General features: G+C 49.9%; 2 protein-coding genes across 7 annotated transcripts in view; both read right to left on the reverse strand.

The window, feature by feature from the left end:
* Nucleotides 1-347: 347 nt before the first annotated feature.
* On the reverse strand, nucleotides 348-11199 carry MAN2C1 (mannosidase alpha class 2C member 1). Of its 2 annotated transcripts, none has more exons than XM_012735422.3 (26): nucleotides 11054-11199; nucleotides 10684-10809; nucleotides 10123-10246; nucleotides 9094-9164; nucleotides 7846-8023; nucleotides 7368-7557; nucleotides 6149-6255; nucleotides 5850-5960; nucleotides 5392-5484; nucleotides 5153-5269; nucleotides 4838-4933; nucleotides 4599-4744; nucleotides 4102-4225; nucleotides 3724-3845; nucleotides 3534-3619; nucleotides 3253-3408; nucleotides 2949-3059; nucleotides 2691-2823; nucleotides 2334-2438; nucleotides 2092-2248; nucleotides 1829-1972; nucleotides 1338-1447; nucleotides 1151-1230; nucleotides 845-993; nucleotides 649-764; nucleotides 348-571 (listed from the first exon to the last, which is right to left on the reverse strand). In XM_012735422.3, the coding sequence occupies exons 1-26, from the start codon at nucleotides 11152-11154 to the stop codon at nucleotides 445-447; spliced, it is 3180 nt and encodes a 1059-aa protein (XP_012590876.2). In that variant the 5' UTR covers nucleotides 11155-11199; the 3' UTR covers nucleotides 348-444. The 2 variants fall into 2 exon arrangements, with proteins under 2 accessions (XP_012590876.2, XP_012590872.2); XM_012735418.3 differs by having other exon boundaries at nucleotides 2691-2785; nucleotides 2949-3046; nucleotides 11054-11198.
* A 2250-nt stretch (nucleotides 11200-13449) lies between these two features.
* The window catches only part of SIN3A (SIN3 transcription regulator family member A), a 73695-nt gene continuing 65253 nt past the window's right edge, over nucleotides 13450-21891 (reverse strand). For all 5 annotated transcript variants that reach the window (XM_012735410.2, XM_012735416.2, XM_012735409.2 and 2 more), the window contains 2 exons: nucleotides 17719-17926; nucleotides 13450-14536 (listed from right to left, as the gene is read on the reverse strand). In XM_012735410.2, coding sequence (XP_012590864.1) covers nucleotides 14306-14536; nucleotides 17719-17926 — 439 coding nt within the window. In that variant the 3' untranslated portion in view covers nucleotides 13450-14305. The remainder of the gene's footprint in view (nucleotides 14537-17718; nucleotides 17927-21891) is intronic.

Here is a 21891-nt window from a genome sequence, read left to right on the forward strand (position 1 = left end):
CAAGGCTCTGGCTATCAGAGGACAGTCTGCCTCTGCAGGGACAGCCCCTTAGAGAGGTGGTACTGAGACCCTGGCCAGGCAGCCCAGAATCCTAAGCTCTTCCAGTTCAGGATTCTTAGGGCCTGTGGCTGCTCCCCCATCCAGACAGAACCCAGCCTCCTCTCCAGCCCCACACAGGGGAGGAACTTGTTATCTCATGGTCTCCGAGCCAGCTTTTGGTCACCTGAGGTCCCCAATCTCTCATGGTAGCTGCACCCCAGACCTTGCACACACAGGTGCCCAAGATCTACCCCCACCCCAAGCTTGAGGATGGCTCTACGGGGAGTGAGCAGGGCTACCAGGATGGCTCCTGATCCAAGGGTTTATTATGCAAGACGTGACTCATCGGGGAGGCAGCAACGAGGAGTCCCCAAAGCCTTCAAACAAAATCCCACTCCTAGGGACTCAGTTTGGTGGAGGCTGAAGCACGAGCAACAGGGACTGCACTTGGAAGGGAGAAAAGGTGAGCTTCAGGCGGTTGTCCTGAAGGGGCACGTGGCCAGCAGGATTTCGCCGTTCCAGGAGGTCACAGCTGGAGAACAGGAGGGGCTGTGAGGGCTCTGTGAGGACGGGACTCCTACTCCCGCCCAAGCCCGCGCCGCGACTCACAGGATGGCCTCCTGAATAGGCAGCGAGGTGTGCAGCCAGCAGTCCACGTGGCTGCCGTGGGCCTCATACAGCCTCAGCACTAGGGCGCGGCTCTGACTCTCTGGGCTGGTCTCCGCCTGGGGAGGGAGGCGGGCGGTGGGCGGGGCTAGGGGCGGGCTCGTCTCGGAACCCGCCCCCAGCCCGCCCCGCCCCTTGCCTGCTTGACAGTCTCCAACACAACAGCAGGAGAGGACAAGGAAAAGGCACTCCAGGAGGTGGCCGGCGCTGGGCCCGGGACTGGCAGCGCCAACAGGGGGAAGTTGAGGCTGTAGGCAGCACGGATAACTCCAGCATCCTGAAAGGAGCCTGGGGTACAACCAGAAAGCAACGCTGATGGAGAATGGGGGCTACCCTCCCAAGCCCCTACAGGGGCAGAGGGTGGGCCAGGTTGCTGGGGTTTGTGCTCAGAAAAGGGCAGAGGTGTCTAGGGCTTCAGGAGGGCCCCACCATCTCCAGCACTCACCCTTGTGTGGCATCAGTGCATAGGTGAACTCATGGCGTCCCATGTCAGCAGTGGCATCGGGGGCCTTAGGCGCCCGCAAGCTGAGGTGAGGAGGGTGGGTATGGACCGGGCTGAAGCTGCTGGAGTTACACCCCAGGAAAACCCACACCCCTACACCAGCTCCCGGGCCTGCTGGGTACCCACTCACAGTGACAGGCTGAGGACGCTGCCTCGCACTGACGCGCCATACTTGCAGTCGTTGAGCAGGGCCAGCCCAAAGCCATGCTCTGACAGATCCATCCAGCGGTGGGCCCACACCTGCAGGGCAGATCCGAGACCCACTTGATGGCCCCATGCCCTTCCTTGTGCTCCCAAATTCCACAGCTCCTGTCACTAGGGTGAGAAAAAGCTCTCGAACCACAAGATTGAATTCCAGCTCCCACTCTAGGAGGCCTTGGGCATGCCAACCAACCTGCCTAAGCCTCAGTTTCCTCATCTGTGAAATTGGGATAAATAATAGCACTTACCCACCAAATGGTCGTAAGTATCAAACTAAGTGGAAAGCATTTAGCACAACGCCTGGCACACGTTAGGAAGCAGCAATGTTGATCATCTTCCTGCTTCCCACCCCACACCACACAACTAGTCTCTCCCCAGCCAGGGAGGAGTCCAGCACCCCCGCCCCCCGCAATGTCAGACCTCAAATCGAGCCCAGTCCCAGGAGGTGTTGTAGTGGGTGGGCCGCTGCAGGTGCCCAAACTGGACCTCATAGGTGGCCTGGGAACAACGCACACGGGCAGGGAACTCCACCTTCAGGAACTTGTGGGCCTCATGCCAGTGCACCTGGGGTTGGGATGGAAGGTGGGGGTGAGGGAAGGGAGAGATACACACAGGCCTGGGGCTGGCACCTTCTCACCAGGTGCCCCCGGGGAAGATAACTGCCACCACTCCGCCCCTGCTACCTCAGTATGGAAGCGGACATAGGGGCAGCCAACATCTAGCACCACCTCCTGGCTGAGCCGACTGTTGGGGGTGATCTGCAGCAGGAACCAGGCACTGCCCCGCAGGCCGCCCTCAGTGCCCACTGCCAGGGTCCCTGCCTGGCCCAGCACGGGCTTCCTATGGGATGGGGGTGGGAGGCACTGAGCCAGGGGGGCTTGTGTTCCCACCGCCTCGTCACCCCCAAGTCCCACCCTGCCCATACCGTGTCTCTAGGTGGTAGTCCATGACGTCCCAGGCATCCCAGTACAAGGGCACATCATCAAACAGCACAAACTGGTTCCCCACAGCACCTTCAGCAATGGCCTCCCTGGAAGGACATGGGGATTGGTGCTTTACAACTATAAAGCTGCGCTCTCTCCAGCTGCGCTTAGTGGGATGGGACAGAGTGAACAGACCCAGGGGACAAGGACCCCTTGCCCACCCTGCCTTGTTCTATGTTTGGGTCCCAGCCCAGAGCCACTGTGGGCTGCTGTGGGCAGTGTTGTGGCCACGAGACAGAGCAAACGGGATCTGGGAGCCACTTGCTAGGCACTGGGAAAGGACAGTGAGGAGTTGGCACCTGCCAGAGGCCACCAGGACCAAGGATGTCAGGCGGCCAGTCGGGTCCAGCCTCACTCGGATGATGCCATTGTCCAGAGTCACAGAACCGTCAGTCTTGGTGAAAGGGGCCGCGAGGCTGAGTCTGCAGGAGCCTCCTACAACCACTCCCTGCCATCCCCTCCCCACCCCCACATTGCTCCAGGTAGGAGCTCAGGACCCCCAGCTTTTAGGAGCACCCCGGGACAGCTCTTGCCCCTCAGGACCTGCTGGGACTCACCTCTTGCACTACGAACACAGGCTGCTGGGGCAGCAGGGGCTGCAGCGAGGTAGGGGCAGGAACAGGAGCATAGCCCATGCTGGGCACTGTCACCAGGGCTGGGGGTGAGGTCTAGGCATCAATCAATGCAGCCTCCTGACCTTTCTGGAACCTCACTCAGGTCAGGGTGAGGGTGATGGAGGATGTGGCCACTATACTCCAGCCTGGGGCACCCCAAGGCAGAGATCCCCAGGGGTGTCCCTGACCTTGTCTATCTGGCCTCAATCCCTCCTGAGGTAGTAGTAGCCCTTCCCTCAGCTCATACCTAGGCTGTGGGCCCCGCCGGGCTTGGGCAGGGCCAGCACTTCAGTGCGCTTCCAGGGCAGCGTGTTGACAACGAGGAGGCCCTCGGGACCTGGTTCCCCGGCACACAGGGCCGCAGCTGCTGTGCTGAGCAGTGTGTTGCCATGGGAACGAATGTCTGAGGGGAGATTAGCTGGTCATGGGTGGGCAATGGGTCTCAGATGACCCCTGAGTGTTGCACAGGGGATACTCTGGGCTCAGTCCAGGGGTTGGAGAGAATGGTGCCACTGTTGTCAGCCTCACCTGCATAGTGGCACATGGCATCCTCTGCCACCAGCTGGATGCAGCTTCCAGTCACCACATCATGGAACTGGTTCAGAAGCAGGAGCCTGCAGGGACCAAGGGAAGGGATGGGGAAGGCCATGAAGGACAGCCACAGAAGTGTCTGGGGTGAGAGTTCAGGTGGGCGGCAAGGGGCAGAAGCCAGGCTGACCTCCAGAGGTGCTGCAGCCGGGCTGCTGGGTACAGGAACTGGGCGCTGCGGGCCAGGGCCAGGCTACTGAGCAGCTCCACGTCATGCAGGATCCGCTCACACTCCCGGTTCCCCTTCTTGATCTGAGCCCAGGGGGGAAGATCAGTCTGGAGTCTGCTTAAACGTGCCAGATGCCTTCCAAAGCCCCCCTTGCTCAGAACGCCTGATGGCTCCCCAGGACCTCCTGGATAAGGCCTTTTCCAGGTGACCTGACTCTAATGACCTCCCTCTCTCCCCTCAGCCCAAACTTCTCTTTCTTTATCTCCCCTGCTTCCTTCTCTGACCCTCTGCAGATCAAGGGCACACATTCCCTGCTTGACTCTACAACCTGCCCCTGACCTGGGCATGGGTGGTGTAGGTGCCATTGTGCAGCTCCAGGAAGAGCTCCCCGACCCACGTGCACAGCTGCCCAGAGTCACTCTCCAGTGCTGAGAAGAGTTGCTTCGGAGAAGACAGTTGCACCCTGAGGGAAACCACAAGCTTGGGCCTCCCAGCCATGGGAGCCACATGGTTTACCCTTCCAAGCCAGAGCGGACACCAGATCAGTCCCAACAGAGAAGAGCTACTCCAGAAAGCTCCACATCCACACAACGCCAGCCCGACACCCCAGGAAAGCTGCTTTCTCCAGTGGATTCAAGCTTCTTCCTCGTCCCACCCTCAGCTTTTCCCCCAGCCCACCCCCAAGGTGGGAGTTTGGAGGAGCCAGTGATCCAGGATTGGAGCAGGACAAGGCCCAGTGGCAGGCTTGGGCCACTGTATGGGTAGAAGGCAGGGCTCACAGCAAGGCTGAGGGTGGGCGAAAGGAGAGCTGAGGGCTGCCAGAGGCCCGGCCTGACCTGGGCAGCCCATCGGTATTGCCCAGCCGCGTCAAGCGGTCCAGCATGGTCTGGGTGGGGCCACCGCCCCCATCCCCGAAGCCGAAGAGGAAGGCACTGTGGTTAGTCCTCCCTTTGTCCCGGTTGTTGGCCACAGTCTTCAGCACCTGGACAGGCAGGGACAGGTCAGTGTGGGTCAGCCCAGGACAGGAAAGCCCTCTCCAGCCTGCCCTCACCCCCACCACTAAGTATCCACTCACCTCGTCCACGCTGCCCTGCATCCCATAGGAGTCGCCAGGTGGAAAGTGGACCAGTACGTGGGAGCCATCCAGCCCCTCCCAGAAAAAGGTATGGTGCTACCGGCAGGGAAACAGAGGCAGGAGATAACAGCCAGAGTCAGGGCTGAGGCAAACTCTGTACTGCCCCTCCCTGCTGTTCAACCTTGCTGAAGGCCCATCCCCTCTGGATGGGGGTTTGGTGATCTGTCTGGGACTCCTCAAATAAACCCTGGGAGAAGTGAATGGGCCATGTGGGACCGAGGCCAACTCTGACCCTGACCCCCTGGGTCTGCTCACCGGGAAGGAGTTCACCAAGTTCCAGCTCAACTTCTGGGTCAGAAAGTGCCTGATGCCACAGCCACGCATGATCTGGGGGAGTTGTGCTGAGTAGCCGAACGTGTCTGGCAGCCAGAACTGGAGGGGAGAGGGCTCTGGGAGGCTGGAAACCAGGGTTCTAGGTGGAGCCACCCCAGCCTCAGCCCCTCAGCCCCCCACCCCCCCTGGCCCACAGCCCAGTGCAGCAGCTCCCAGCCTACCTCAGAACACATCTTCCCAAACTCCTGCAGAAAGAAGTTCTGGCCCTGCAGGAACTGCCTCACCATGGCCTCTCCACCGGGCAGGTTCCCATCCTGGCAGTGAGGGAAGAGAGAGGCAGGAGCTCAGGCCAGCCCAATTCCCTGCAGGAGAAGCCAGAGCTGCTCTGACACAGGATTATAGCCAGGTGCCAGGAAGTGTCCCTCTCCTCGATTCAGGCCTGACTGTCCATTTGCCTGAGAGAGGTGTCCGGGACTGGCCATGCAGCCAGCCTGTCATGGTGCTGGAGACCCTCCCTGCCCTTGGACTCTTAAGCCTTGGGGTTCCAGGGACTAATGAGCCCTGCCACAGATGGTGTGGATGGCCCGCAGGTCACCAGCACAGCCGAGGAGGGGCCTGGGCCACACAAGGGAAGGCCATACCGTATGGACTGAGGCTGAGGCAGTGCCATTACACTTACCATCTCCACCCAGGTGCCCCCCACAGGCACGAACTGCCCACGGCAGGCAAACTCCTGGAGCCGGGCATGCAGACCGGGGTAGTGGTTCCTCACCCACTCGAGCTGCTGTGCCTGTGGGGCAGATGGGTGGGACCTGAGCCAGGAGTGATGAGGACCCCACCCAGGGCCGAACATCTGGGCTCCAGTGAGTGCCTGAGGGTGGGGAACAGACCTGCCCCTCAGGCCTGAGAAGCCCTCAGAGCCTACTGAGCCCCAGGGAGTGCCAGGTGCCCCCCGCCCCACACAGCTGTCCCACTGACCTGGGAGCAGGCAAAGATGAACTTGGGGTTCTGTTCCATGAGCTGCACAGCTGTCACCCAGCTCCGGGCACATTTCCTTATGGTCTCTTTGAAGGGCCAAAGCCAGGCTAGATGGGGGTGGAGGGAGCGGCAAGGTCCTGACAGGTCTCTAGCCCCACCCCTGCCCCGGCATCCTGACCAGGCCTAGGGTCACCTATTCCCTCCTCTTGTCCCCAGCCCTTCACTCTGGAAAAGCCTGTGGCATCCTTCCTAAGCTGTCACTTCAAACCACCCTTGCAAGGCAGGAGGAAGAAATGGAGAAAGGAGGCCAGCAGGGTCCATTTTACAGGTCAGGAAACAGAGGCCCCTGGCTGGGGGATGGCCTTAGTCTGAGGCTGACATGCCCTCCAGAGGATCGCGTCAGAGGCAGCAGGAACTGCCCTGCCCTTACACGTGCTGAGGACTCCCTGCAACAGGGGCAGCTCCCAGGATGGACCTGTCTGGCCTAGCTGTCCTGCGGGCACCACAGCCTCTCCTGGCCCTAGGCAGTTCCTTCCTTACCAGCCTAGAAGCCCCACACCCTACCCCACATCTTGGCACAGAGGAGAAAGTCCTTACTCTGTGCTTCAGAGACTTCACCCGCATCACACTCAGCACCTTGGGAAGCTGAACACGCGGCTCTCTCATAAGCCTCACAGACACTGCAGATTCTTCACGCACAAAACTGAACTCCCGATGCTTCCCAGGAAACCCACCCATGCGTTTGAGCCCCCATTTCAATAATTTCACAGCACTCCTCTCTGAGGACTTGGGTGCCCTTGCACACTCCTGCCCATTCTTGCTCAGTTCAAGGTCACCTTGTCCAGGAAGCCTCTCTGGAATCCCCCTAATCCAGCTGGGTTGGGTGACTCTTCTGGGCTCTCTAGCCCCCCACACTTACCCTCACTGTGGCACCAACTGTGCCTGCCAATTCTATGATCACCAATCTCTGGAATCCTACCCCCCAGTATCTATTAATAGCATGGGGCCTCATGAGGCATCAGATTTTGTCAAAAGAACAAATGAAGCCATAGCTAACAAAGCCCACAGTCCAGTCTCCCTGCTCCATCTTACAGATGGGAAAAACTGAGGCTGAAGTGGGGCAAGAACTTGCTGAGGATCACGCAGTGCTTCTAAGGCACAACCAGGGATTCAAGGGCATTCCTGCCCCTCCAGCCAACCCAACCACTTGCCGGCCTACCTGTATCAATGTGGCAGTGCCCTGTGGCATGGATGGTGTGCTGGCTTTCACCACCACGTTGGCCGAAGAACCTGGTTGCCAGGGCCTGGGCCACTGGGAAGGTCTCGGGCTGGGCAGGGTCACACACATTCACCATCTGGTTAGCTGTGTACAGTGCCTGGAAGCTTCGCTGGTTGTCCTCCCCGAGACCCTGCAGCAAGGTTCTGCCCCTTAATTCTCTTCTGAGCATGGCCTCCAGAGCTTGGGGGGGGGGTTCCCCAGGGGTGTTCAGCAGAATGCCCCACCTCCATCCCTTTGCTCCTGCTGGCCCCTGCTCAGCACTGGCTCCACCTCCCCTTTACACAGGAAAGTCCTCTCAACCCTTAGGCAGGAACCCTTTTCCTGCTCTGGATTCTGAGTCTCACTTATCTGACCCAAGAAACAACCAGCCTACAGCAGGGATCTGGGGGGTTTCGGGGAGAACAGGTGTGTCAAGTACCTTGGCTATGCCCAGTAGCAGCTCCAGATCCACCAGGAGCTTGTGGACATCCCGGTGGAACACGGCCAGCTCAGCCCGACTCAGTTGGAATGTCTTCTCGGGATCAGGGGCTGCAATCATGCTTCCCTTCCCAGCCCCCAGGAGCCCATTGCAGGCCACTTCCACATAGAGGGTCAGGCTACAAACATGAGGAGGCAGCCTCAGGACAAGGAACTGGCAGAGGACTCTGGGGACCTGAGGGAGGCGCACCCAGGAGGCATGCATCTGACCCCTCCCCATTCGTCTCCAGGATCCACCCCCCAGAGGATCCCACAGTGTGTCAGCTGTGCACACGGGTGGGAGGTACAAATATCAGACTGAATCCTGCTGATGAGTGGTCTGCCTCAGTCAGGGAAAATAAGTAACAAAGTGTGGAACTGTGTGAATTACACTGCCGTTTAGCCTTCTATTTCCCAAGCTGTCTTTGCAGGGCACTGCCTTGGTCTGGAAACCCTCTTTGCATATTAAAAGCACCTCTGGCTCTCCCAGGCTGGACCTGCTAGACCCTAGATCCATCAGTCAACATAGGGTGGGCCTTTCACTGGAGAAGCCCGGGCAGTTGTGGTGCCACTCTACTCAGACTTCCTCAGGGAAGCTTTCTCCCCTCCCCATCTGCTAAGTCTAGAACAGATTCCTCATATCTAGCTCCCAGAATTTTCTTTCAGGGCCCTCATCAGTTTTGTGATCATATGAGTAGATCTGTCTCCCTTTGCTGACAAGGACAACATCATTCAACACCATTATTCCTAGTGTCTGGAGACATCTCGAACACAGTGTCCAATAAAATGTAAAATATACTAATGTCTAAAAAATGTTTTTGACGATATCATAAAATGCCCATGGTATAATACGGAATGTAAAAAGTCAAGATGCAAAATATCAAAGAAATACGATCTCAACTAGTGAAAACTATGCCTGAAATACTAAGAACATGAATGCTGAGATGATAATAATGGTCATCTCTACTCTAAGTGGTGAGATAATAGTAGTTATTCACTTCTTTGAGTTTTCTGTATTTATCACAATAAAGCAAACATAATTTTTATAGTTAGGAAAAAAACATGTTTTCTAAAAATAAACTGTGAGATTTGAGGACAGCTGTGCTGGAGGTGGGGTCACTCCTGGGATCACTCTAGGCCTCAGTCCCCTTTGCCTGCTGGCACCCCTCCCCCACAGTATTGGCATACCATCGCATACGGACTCACCCACCTTCGGAGGTCTCCTTCCCCGAGCCTGTCTGTCAGGATATAGCTGGTCTTCTCACCCTCTTTGGTCAAACTCTGGCAGGGAATGGAGAGAAATATGGGACCTAAGGCCTTTGGACACTTTAGGTGAAGCCTAATCCAAGGGAAGTCAGGCCTCTCCATCTGGTCCCTAGCTTTGGGTCCTCTTTCCCAAGCAGGGCCAAGATTGACAAATCAGAGACCCCTGGTAGCAGGTGCCCCACCTCCCACAGCAGCCAGCACCATGACCACCAAATAATACTTGTTTTCCAGTGGGAAAGCCCATGGTCTTTAAGGGCCATGGACAGGAATTAGGAGGCCTGGGTGTGGCTTCTGGTGGCCTCTGCACTCACTCCTCAATAAATATCTGAAGGGAAACTCTATAAAGTCAGGATAGGTTCGCCTCATTACCTGCTACATCCCCAGTGCTTAGCACAGGGTCTAGCTCAAAATAACCACCATGAGACATGTACTGAGCCAGAGGGAGGGAGAGAATGGCTGTGCCTTCTTTTTTCACACAAAAGAACAGTCCTAACCCCAGGTTGAGAGTCAGTCCAATTCGAAATGGAAGCTGTGTGAACCTGAGCAAGTAAACTAACCTTGATATATCTTAGTTTCTTAATCTGTAAGTGGGCATAAAGACCTGTCACAAAGGATTGTAAGGATTAAACCTGATATGGTTGGATGCATGAACAAGATGCTTAACAGTGGTTATATTTGGGGAATGGGATGGGGTGGTAGGGAGAGATTCATTACTTCAGGGCAAGAAGAGTTAAAATTTTTACTTCCTACTATCTAGAACTGTTTGAAACAATTTTCCCCACAAGCATGAATTACATACAATAAAAATTGGTTTATTGAAAACTAGGGACCAATTACACAGATGCCCCAAGTGGCAATTTCCCCAGTACTGAAATCCTGACATCATCCTGCAGACAGAGCCACTCAGCTATGGCTACTCCAGAGATGAGGGCTTTACAGTGGTCACATCTGACCTTAGGGTAGGGCTCCTCACCTGGACAGGTTCCCCATCGCGCCACACCAGACCTTCTCCATCGCTTTCCCAGCAAAGGTGAACTTCCTGGCCCACCCATGCTTCTGGGATGGTCAACTCCACCCGGAACCAGCAGGTCCACCATCTGCAAGAGAGCCCTTGTGATGGGCTGAGAGGTGGAAACCCTGTCCTGAAATACTTCCTTGGGTTAAAAGATCAGCAAGAGCTTGAGACTTTCTCCAAGAATCTGTAGCATCAAAAGGGACTCAGCTTTGAGCCACAAGATAAGAACAAGGGCTGGGCAGCAAGGTGAGGCGAAGAGGCAGATAAGTCAGGGTTCCATGATCCGATCTCAGGTGCCCTTCCTAAAGAGTGTGCAGACTGCAGGGATGGCAGGATGGAAACTCTCCCCTGAAGACGCTGGGTGCTGTTCCCAGCAGAGGGTGCTGGTCCACCCCTTGTAGCTGTCTGGTGCAGGTGGCCAACAAAAAAAGGCGTGGCCGGGGCAGGGTAGGGTGCCAGGTGTGGGTGTGGCCCTCCCTTAGGCCCGCTAGCCCCTCCCTCCTGCTCGGTGTTACCCACGTCGGTCCGAAGCTGTAGCCGACCTGCGCCGGGCTGAAGTCTTGCCGGACTGCCTCTTGGTAGGGAAGCCTCTCGGGCGTCAGGAAGCAGGAGAGCGCGGCCACTGGGCAGCTTTCCCCAAAGAGCCTGGGCGGGAGGAGCCGGTGGGCGCGCGCCCGAGGCCTCCCCTTTCCGCCCCTGGGCCAGCCGGCCGGTGCGGCCGCGCTTTCCCGCGATCCGCCGCTGAGGGCTGCCTGGCGGCCCACAGCACACCCCATCCCTACCCCTTCCTCCCGGGCCCTGCCCTGTCCGCGGCGGGCACTTGGTCCCGCGGCCCGCGTGGCGGCACCTTAGCTTCCCCCCGGACGGCTCCCCAGACTAGGGGCCACACCTGCCGCGGAGGTTACAGTCGGTAAAATAGAGCGGCGACACGAACTTCTCCACCCGCTCCAGCGTGGTGCGCCAGTGCTTCAGAGCAGGCGCCCCCGCCATCGCCGCGCCCAGCTCCTCCCCGGAAGGACCCTGGCATTGCCGGCGCGGTACACCGACTGAAACCAAAGGTTCCGGCATCTGAAGGGCGCCTTCCAGCCACGGGCAGCTTTTCTTGCAACACAGGCGGCTCTTGGAAGCCCAGCTGGTCTTAATTTTGAGCCAGGAGTTGAACACTAGAAGCTGCATTTTGGAGGCTCTCCTTTCTCGTCCAAGCTAGTTGGGTACAGGGTAAATCCCTAGATAAAATGGGAAATTTGACGATTAAAGCCCCCAAAGGTCCGGGGACAGAGACTACGGACCATTCAGCAGAACGGGCAGAAACCTTGGCTGCTGCAGACCCAGCCTCAGAAACAGCAATCAGAGACCACTCACTAGCTCAGGCTACGTCCCTGAACACAAAAACTGGTGTCTGCTTAACGTGGAAAGAGCCAGACCGCCCGGGATGCGTGTTTTCATACTGATTGGAGGATATGGTGTTAAAGAGCAGAAAGGATAAGCTCCAGTGACCCTAGCTTCCTTTGTTACACATTTTAATTTATGTGCATGTTGCTAACTCCTGCCCATCACCAGAAACTGCAAAGATTTGAGATAGCAGATCATGGTCACAGCTTTGAAGATTCCTATAGAATCTTCCCTGTAATTTCACCGTACAGGTCTGTAGAGTCCAGAGAAGCCCTAATGCCAGAAACAGACCTCCAATTTCATTCTCATACCTAGTATTCCACAGGCAGCTTTACTTTTTTCCTCCTGGGGTTGCCAGAGTCCTTGTCTATAAAATCATTAGGAAGAAAAAAAATATGTACACAACATTAGCCCTGATATTTTAATGGAAATACTGACCAAGTTACAACATTTCAAATGCCAATCACATGGAAAAGTGACTAAGTACAGAATACCAAATGTGATTTAAAATAAAGATAACTTTCTGCTGTATATAATGCAGGCTGGGTTTTGAGCTTGGAGCTTACATGTCAGACAGCAGAAGAATAAAAGTGCTGCTTGTGAAACCCTGGCTGCAGGTAAAGCTCCCTCTTCGGTTGGTTGCATTGGTGGGTTGGGGGGGGGAGTTCTCCATGAAATCCTATCATCCTGACCTGCAGGCAGGTGCTCTGGAGCTAACACTGTGTGGGGGAAGCAGGGGGCTGGGTGGGAGCAACAGCTAGGGCTGCCCCTGGTCACACCTCATCAATTTTCCCTGTAGTTCCAGGTCAACATCTTTCTTGAGGGAGCACAGGGGGACAGAATTGTTGCTTAGAACACCTCAAGATCTCTTCCCTCACTGAGTACATTATTACTCTACCTCCACGTTAGGCACTGTCCCAGCTTTGCCCTAGAATCTCCCTCTCCCACAAGACTTTGCCATGCTATACTGTGACCCACAGTCTTCTGTCTGCCTACAACAGAAATGCTTAAAATCAGAACAGTCTACCATGTGTTTTCAAAGTCCAGGAGCCAAAAAATTTGTTTTTCTTTTCAGTGATGGGGGTTTTACTTAAAAAAACAAAACACATAAAACACTGTCAGTTACAACTATAACTAGGGTAATAGCTGGAGAAAAATCCACCAGAGTACTGGGAAGGACTCCATTGGTCTTTGTTTAAAAAGTCCAGGCTAACCACATATAAAAATCCTAAATCACTCATGTTTAACTGTCTGCCAGTTTAAATTTATGTAATTAAAAAAATATATATCCCATGTGCAATTACTAAGGAAATGTATCAAATCCTCTCCCTCCCAACCCCATTTATACCACACACCTTATATACATTTCTTTCAAATACTGGCTTGGTATTTAAGTTGTTCACCCCATGCCCAATAAGGATAAGAAAAAATATATAGAAATACAAACTATACAGCTTGACAACTTACCCAAATATAAAATATTTTCAAATAGCTGAACAAGGAAAAAAACCATGTACTAAAAGAATGGAAGTATTCTATATCAAAATTCTGGAATATTTTGATTTGGGACAAGTGCAAATGACTTAATTATTTAAAGTAAAATCCTGTTTGTACCCTGGATAAGGAACTGAAGCCAAATTCCCTGCTTCATGATAGTTCTCTTGTAAGGACAAGGGACTTGGGTTGTTTATTCCTTAAGTAAGAACCAAGCTTTATTTATTTACAAAAAAAAGAAAAAAAAGTTGAGGGTAAAGGGGGGAAGACAAGTTTTACACAAAAGTACTACAATGGTAACTCCCTTTGGTAAAAAGTGTAATAAATGTCTTGTACATCTGTTCATAGGTACTAAATCTGAAGCCACATAGTACTATGATACACAAGAAGCTAGAGCGGTTATGCTAGCACATCAAAGCATATTTCTTTTAATAAAAAATTGACAGTATGTACATTATTTACAAAAAAAGAAAAATGAAGTTAAAATTGTGTGTGTGTGTGTGTGTGTGTGTGTGTGTCAGAGAGTAAAGCTGGTGGATGGCACTAGGGTAGACTAGTAAAGAAGCAGGTACAAAACAGTTCCACGGGAGCTAAAAAGGTTGACTGATTTGAACTTGAGGTTGAGAACCAAAGGAGAGAAAGGGTGGGCAGCAAGGGATTCATCAGGAATCAAATCCACAAGATGATCAATTCCAAAGCCAAACTGCAGATCCCAGGTAAAACCTAATGGGTGATCTTAAATGTGCTCAGGTGACTGGGAAAACAACAACAAAAAAATCAAATCCAGTTTTTTTTTTTCTTCTCCTTTTTGGGTAGAGGAGAGGAGCAGTGACCATCACAGTTACAATCCATCTGAGCATTAAGTCCTTCCCCAGCACCTCCATCCAGCCAAATATGAACAGCATCCAGTTCCCTCATTGAAGGTCAGGCCACAGGAGACTCCAGTCTTAGCTCTGCTGGTGTGTGCAAGCAAGCTGCTTGTCTCTGTGCTTGGATGGATTTCCTTCCCTTCCAGGGCAGGCTAATACCTAAACCCCCTTGGGAAAAGTTCCAGCTCCAACTTTATAAAGTATTCATGTTTCTTAAAGGTAGCCCACTTAGTGCCAATTTGCACCAGCCACATACAGATCAGGTGGCCATGTCCCAGAGAGGCCCAGTGAGGCTTGAAAGGCATCTTCCTTGTTTCTTCAATGTGTGTGAGCAGAGTGCACATGCTCACACACACACCCTCAAGTTATCTGCTCTGGCTTTGCAGTTAAGGGGCTTTGAATACTGTGCCATATTTGACACGATACTTGTTAATGCTCACAAAATGCAGGGTCTCTGTATCACAGGTGGTGGTACAGGGCACGAGGCCCTCCAGCCCCTCACCCATGAGCCACTTGCTGGTCTCTGCAGCCATTTCACGGGGCACATGCTCCTTGGTCCATTTATCTACCCAGGCTTGGAACCTCTGATGTAGACGCTTGCTTACACGCTCATGGGACTGCAAAACAGAAGAGGACAAAATAAATAAATAAATAAAAATAAGTAGGACCAAAAAAGCCCTTCAAATACAAAGCCCAATTTTTTCCTAAAGTAGCAAAGATGTGGACTACTCAAGTCTTAGATACTACTAGTTAGTTTTAAAAAAACAAAAAGGAAGGAAAAAGGATTCTGTTTAAAGAGAAAAACTGAAAGAGGTAAGAACATAGATAGCATGTTTGAATGTTCTATATTCAACAGGAGAAATTAAAACCTATAAAGCCCCCCAAGAAATGCCAACGTAGGCTCTGAGAACAAGCTCACTGTTCAATTTTTGCATACATCGGTATAACCTGGGGAACATGTTACCAATCTGCATTTTAAACCAGCAACCCAGCTGATTCTAATGTATCCTGGGTGAGACACAATAAGCCACAGCCATTGGTCATTTCTGTTAGCATGGTAAAATTCACTTCTAAAGACAGTGTGAGGCAAAAGGCTTAACACCCACTCTCCCTTCACTGTATTACCCCACCCTGGCCAGCAGAGTCCAGGAACAGCAGGTCTTCAGTGGAGCATTATGTTCCCACCTATGCACTCAGCAAGTATTCACTGGAGCCCACGTGCAAGGTATAGTAGGGGATACAAAGATAAAATTGGTGTTGTCTAGCTCCTCAAGGAATTTAAATCAGAGATATGCAGACAGACAACACACAGCAGTTACACTCAGTGCAATGAAAGAAGTACAGCTGACAAACAACAGGGTTTGAACTACATGTATATACAAACTTTCTGCCACCCGAGACAGCAAGACCAGCCTCCTCCTACTCATTCCTCCTCTTCCTTGTCCTACTCAATGTGATGATGAAATTGAAGACCTTCATGACCATCCCCATTCACTTAATGAATAGTAATTTCTTAACATTTTCTTTTCTCTACCTTACCTTACTATGAGAATATAGTATATAATACATACAATATACAAAATATGTGTTAATAAAATGTTTATACTATTGGTAAGGCTTCTGGTCAACAGTAAGCTATTAGTTAAAGATTTTGGGGTGTCAAAAGTTATACATGGGATGGGGTGGGGTGGGAGAGGGGTCAGCACCCCAAGCCCTGTGTTGTTCAAGGGTCAACTGTACATTAAACTGCTTGCCCAACATCTCTCCCTTGAATATTTCCTAGTTCTTTCAAACTTAATGAGTTCAAAATAGAGTGTTTCACCTGCCCCTGAAACCCCCTGTAACCCTTTCCTATTTATCAGATGAACCCCTAAACTTTCCACTTATGCAGAAACAAAAAACTCACCAATCCAAAAATCAGTCAGGGATCATCCTTTGCTTACCTCCCCCACATTGATCCAGCATCATATCCTATCAATTAGATCTCTAATTTTTTGTTTTCTTTGAGACAGAGTCTCTCTGTCACCCTGGGTAGAGTGCAGTGGTGTCATTGTAGCTTACCGCAACCTCAAACTCCTGGGCTCAAGCGATCCTCCTGCCTCAGCCTCCCAAGTACCTGGGACTCTACAGATATGCCTTACCACACCTAGCTAATTTTTCTATTTTTTTTTTTTTTTTTGAGACAGAGTCTCACTTTCTTGCCTAGGCTAGAGTGAGTGCCGTGGCGTCAGCCTAGCTCACAGCAACCTCAAACTCCTGGGCTCAAGGGATCCTGCTGCCTCAGCCTCCCGAGTAGCTGGGACTACAGGCACGAGCCACCATGCCCGGCTGATTTTTATATTATATATATTAGTTGGCCAATTAATTTCTTTCTATTTTTATGGTAGAGACGGGGTCTCGCTCAGGCTGGTTTTGAACTCCTGACCTTGAGCAATCCGCCCGCCTCGGCCTCCCAGAGTGCTAGGATTACAGGCGTGAGCCACCGCGCCCGGCCTAAATTTTTCTATTTTTAATAAAGACGGGGTCTCACTCTTGCTCAAGTTGGTCTTGAACTCCAGAGCTCAAGCGATCCTCCCGCCTTGGTCTCTCAGAGTGCTATGATCACAGGCATGAGCCACCATGCCCAGCTATCTCTAAAATATATCTACAATTCTACTGTCATCCTAGTAGTATGGATGGCCATCAAATCTCATTTGGACAAGGGGAGCCTTTTGAGTGTTTTTCAACTCTGTACCCATACCCACCCCCTCCCCTTCTACTCATAGCAGTCCTAAGTCTAAGCTATCTTTGTCAATGATGTCTCAAAGTACCTCTGACAAAATCCAAACCAAGGCCTACAAGACAAAGTAATGTGGCCTCTGTCTATCCTTCTAACTTCATAGAAGGCATGAAGGCAACTTTGAGCCAGAATGGTGATTTTAGTTTCTCGAACATGCCAAGTCCTTTCCTCTCTCCCAGTCTTGCACTTGCTGTTTTCTTTGCCCTCAACTTTTCACCAGGACAGCTCCTTGTTATTATTCAGGCCTCAGGCATCACTTCCTTACAGAAGCCTCCTCCAATGAAAGCAATGCCTGCACACCAGTTACCCTTGATCACTTCATCTGATTTGTTTCTTTGGTAGTGCACATCACATTACCTTATTTGTTCTATTTCATGGTGGTAGTCCCAGGGCCTGGCACAACATGTGGTACATAACTACCAAGAAGATTTCGAAATTGAGATGTAACATGAAAATAGGATTCATATGTGCCAAAGATCAGCTACTGCCTGAAATGTAAATGCTGAGAGTAGCTTTATCAAAAGGTACTACCAGGTATTTACCTGTTCTTATCAGTTGAATTGTATCCCCAACCCCCCTCTAAATTTATATGTTGAAGTCCTAGTTCACAATACTCAGAATGTGAGCTTATTTGGATGCAGACACGCACACAGGAACCATATGAAGATAAAGGCAGGGATTTACAAGCCCAGGAATGCCAAAGATGGCCAACAACGCATAAGAAGCTGGGAGAGACCTGAACACATTCTCCCTCACAGCCCTCAGATGTAACTGACACTGTAAACACCCTAATCTTGGACTTCCAGCCTCCTAAAATATGAGACAATAAATACCTGTTGTTTAAGCCAATCTGTGGTACTTTGTTATGGAATCCTTAGCAAACAAATGTGCTTTCTCAATAATTCTCAGCTCCAAAAATAGGTTTTCATAAAGAAGGAGAAACAATCAGAACACACCAGGCCTCCCTGGTCCTAGCTGGGGAGAGAGATGTGTGGAGAAATTACAGTTTCTGGTTCTCACCTGATGAGCCCGGAGCAAGGCAGTCCTCCGGTACATGTAGTCCTCTGACTTGATCACATACACCATCTTGTAGGAATTCAGCTTGAATCTACATTCTAGCTTATCCAGGCTATCCACATTTTCCATGGTCTTCTTGCTGTTTCCTTCCTTCCCTTCCTTTTCCTGCTGCTCTCGACCTCGCTGACACTTCCGGATCCGCCGAAGATTCCTACAGAGCAGAAGAGCCCTACAGGATGAGAGCTTGTCCAGAGAGATTGCCGTGACTCCCAGCAAATGAGTTTTCCTTATTAGTTACATACATACAAAAATGTTTAATGGTTTCATCGTAAAAACGTTTCAACTGCAAAGATACATAGGAAAGCAGAAATCTTCAACAAATCCCCTATTCCCACTTCTCCAAATCCTACTTGCTTTGGTAAAGGTAGCCACTTGTTAGCAGTTTTAATACAAAACTTCTGGACCTCTGTCTGTGAATTTACATATGTAATTACCTACTATAGTTCTACTTTGGAATTTGTTTTTAAGACAAAATTGGTTCATACTATGTATTTTATTCTCGACTTTTCATTTAATGTCATGAGGACTTTTTAAATTTCACTACATAAATTTGTCTCATTCTCTTTTAACTGCTGCAGAGGAATGCACCCCAATTAAATCATTCCTTAACAGCCTCTCTCAACTGGGGTTCTCATCTGAAACACATAAAATTATCTGAATGCCTATTTTTAAAAATTCTTCCAAAGACAGTATAAATTAGGACTATTCTACACAAGAAGGAAAGAAGATAATTCATAATCACTGGTTCCCTAGGGGCAGGTACTGAATCTCTTCCACATCCAGTGGAGCAGGGCTATCCACTCGACGATTATTGCTTCCCGTACTTTGCTATTAAAAACATTGCTTCATTGAGTATCTTTGTCTACATGTATTTTTATAGGACAGTAAGTCTGTGGTCTAAGGATGCTTGGGCATCCCTGAGACCCTTTCAGGACATCTGTGGGATAAAACTGTTTCATAATACTAAAACATAATTTGCCTTTTTCACTGTATTTACACTTGCACTGGCAGGGTAAAAGTAACGATGAAAAAAAATGCTGTGGGGGCACCAAACTGTACTTTGAAATCTTTGTATTAGAATATGACCATAGGCCGGGCTTGGTAGCTCATGCCTGTAATCCTAGCTCTCTGGGAGGCCGAGGTGGGATGATTGCTCGAGGTCAGGAGTTCAAAACCAGCCTGAGCAAGAGAGAGACCCTGTGTTTACTATAAATAGAAAGAAATGAATTGGCCAACTAATATATCTAGAAAAAATTAGCCAGGCATGCTGGCACATGCCTGTAGTCCCAGCTACTCCAGAGGCTGAGGCAGCAGGATTGCTTGAGCCCAGGAATTTGAGGTTGTTGTGAGCTAGGCTGACACCATGGCACTCATTCTAGCCTGGGCAACAAAGCGAGACTCTGTCTCAAAAAAAAAAAAAAAAAAAGAATCTGACCACAGCTGGGCACGGTGGCTCACGCCTGTAATCCTAGCACTCTGGGAGGCCGAGGCAAGCGGATTGCTCGAGGTCAGGAGTTCGAGACCAGCCTGAGCCAGAGCGAGACCCCATCTCTACTATAAATAGAAAGATATTAATTGGCCGACTAATATATATATATATGGAAAAATTAGCTGGGTATGGTGGTGCATGCCTGTAGTCCCAGCTAGTCGGGAGGCTGAGGCAGTAGGATCGCTTGAGCCCAGCAGTTTGAGGTTGCTGTGAGCTAGGCTGACACCATGGCACTCTAGCCCGGGCAACAGAAACTTTGTCTCAAAAAAAAAAAAAAAAAAAAAAAAAAAAAAAAAAATCTGACCATCCACTGACATTAAGTGAAAAAGCCACTTTCACTTAAGAATGTCTCTGATGAAGCAGTAACATTTTTTATTAAATCCAATCCCCTTAGTTCACATCTTTTTTACCATGCTATATGATAAAATACAACTACATATAAAGTACCTTTGTGTAATAGAGTACAATGGTATTCTTGAAGAAAAGCACTTGAGCAATTGCGTGAGTTATAAATGGATCACCATTTTTACCCAAAAGAATGACTAAACTTAGCTTTGGCCAAGAATTGGCAGATATTTTCTCAAAAATGAATAAGAGACCTATCACTCCAAGGAAAACAATGTTGCCAATGATAAGAATTGAATTTTCAAGCAAAACTAGGAATTTTTGTAAAACTGGTATCAGCAGACTGGAGCTTGACAGCTTCCCAATACTTGAAGATGGTGTTTGATAAGATCAATGGTGACACTAATGAATGAGTTTTGGGGAGAGGCATTGTAAAATGTGTCAACATTTAGTAGGTATGCATAACTTAATGAGCTAGTAGTTTCCAAACCACCAATTGCATGAAGTTACAAAATCATGGATGAAAAGATTCAAAGTACAAGATAAGCCAATGGATTTTGACAACTGTATGAAAAGCTCATTAATATTTCAATTCATATTGCAAGTAGTCTTTAATAAACTACCACTGGCAGACTTTTGATGTCATATCAAAGAATATTCAGTTACCAGTTTGTTTTAAATTTTTTATTTTTTGAGACAGAGTCTCACTCTTTTGAGTGCCATTGGCGTCAGTCTAGCTCACAGCAACCTTAAACTCCTGGGCTCAAGCAATCCTTCTGCCTCAGCCTCTGATTAGCTTGGACTATAGGCATGCGCCACCATGCCTGGCTAATTTTTTCTACATATGGTTTTTGTTGACCAATTAATTTCTTTGTATTTTTAGTAGACACGGGTCTTGCTCTTGCTCAGGCTGGTTTCGAACTCCTGACCTCGAGCGATCTGCCTTCCTCAGACTCCTAGAGTGCTAGGATTACAGGCATGAGCCACTGTGCCTGGCCTGAGCTTTAATTTTTAACATGATAAATATTACTAGAACAACCCACATAAATAAAAGCTCTCTGGAATACTCAAGCTCTAAAAGTGTAAGTTAAGGGGTCTCAAGGCCCAAAAGACTGAGAATCTTAAGTGTAAGAGAGAAAAATCATTAGAAACTGAAGTTGTAGGGTGAACGGTCTACACCAGGGGTACTCAAACTTTTTACACAGGGGGCCACAGTTCACTGTCCCTGAGACCGTTGGAGAGTGCGCACTGTGGGCCCAGGACGAGTTGGCTGCTAAGCAAGATAGGCAGCGGTGGCAAAAACAACTGGCAGGCTGGATAAATGTCCTAGGTGGGCGGCATGTGGCCCATGGGGCTGTAGTTTGAGGACACCTGGTCTACACATTAAACTGTCCTCAGAATGACTGCATCAATTTGTTTTTTCTTACAGTATATTAGAGTGCCTCCCTGTGCATATCTCTGCAATACAGATTATAAATCGAATCAATTAATGGAGAACCTCACAGGGCTCTCTTTGCTGGTATCCTTTCTCCATGTTCTCATTAGAGGACTAAGTTTAGTAATACTGGGATGACAACATTTTGGAAACATAAGACATTAGATTTTCTGCATATAATACTAGTCCTCTAGAAATAAGTATATTTAAAGTAAAGCAACTTGAAACTCTACACAGGGCTTCTTTTCCAAAGAAGTATTGTTTAGAGGAGCAAAAGTATAAGTCCTACCCATACGTGTTATAAAACTGTTTTGAAAAGCGAGGCTTGTGAATAGAAATGTAGTGCCCGAGTCACAATCCATTTAAAGCTTATAACAAATACAGATAAGTTAAAAAAAAAAAAAAAAAAGACATGAAATTTCAATTCTAAACTTAAAAGTTTAGAAAGAAGAAAGCTACTCCATCTATTTTCTACTTCTGAAATTCATTTTCATACTGAAAGGATCAGCATAACAAATTCCCTATATATAGGAGGAAAATTTTTTAAAATTCTGTGCAGAAAACAGTTAACAGGCTGGGTGTGGAGGCTCATGCCTATAATCCTAACACTCTGGGAGGCCAGGAGTTCAACATCAGCCTGAGCAACAACACAGCAAGCCCTCATCTCAAGAAAAAATAGAAAAATGAGCCGAGCATGGTGGTGTGCACCTGTAGTCTCAGCTATTCAGAAAGCTGCGGTGGGAGGATCGCTTGAACCAGAAGTTTGAGGTTGCAGTGAGCTATGATGATGCCACTGCACTAAAGACCCCATCTCAAAAAAAGGCGGCGGAGGGGGAGTTAACATAGC

This window comes from Microcebus murinus, chromosome 6 (genome assembly GCF_040939455.1).
Source record: "Microcebus murinus isolate Inina chromosome 6, M.murinus_Inina_mat1.0, whole genome shotgun sequence".
Lineage (NCBI taxonomy): Eukaryota > Metazoa > Chordata > Mammalia > Primates > Cheirogaleidae > Microcebus > Microcebus murinus.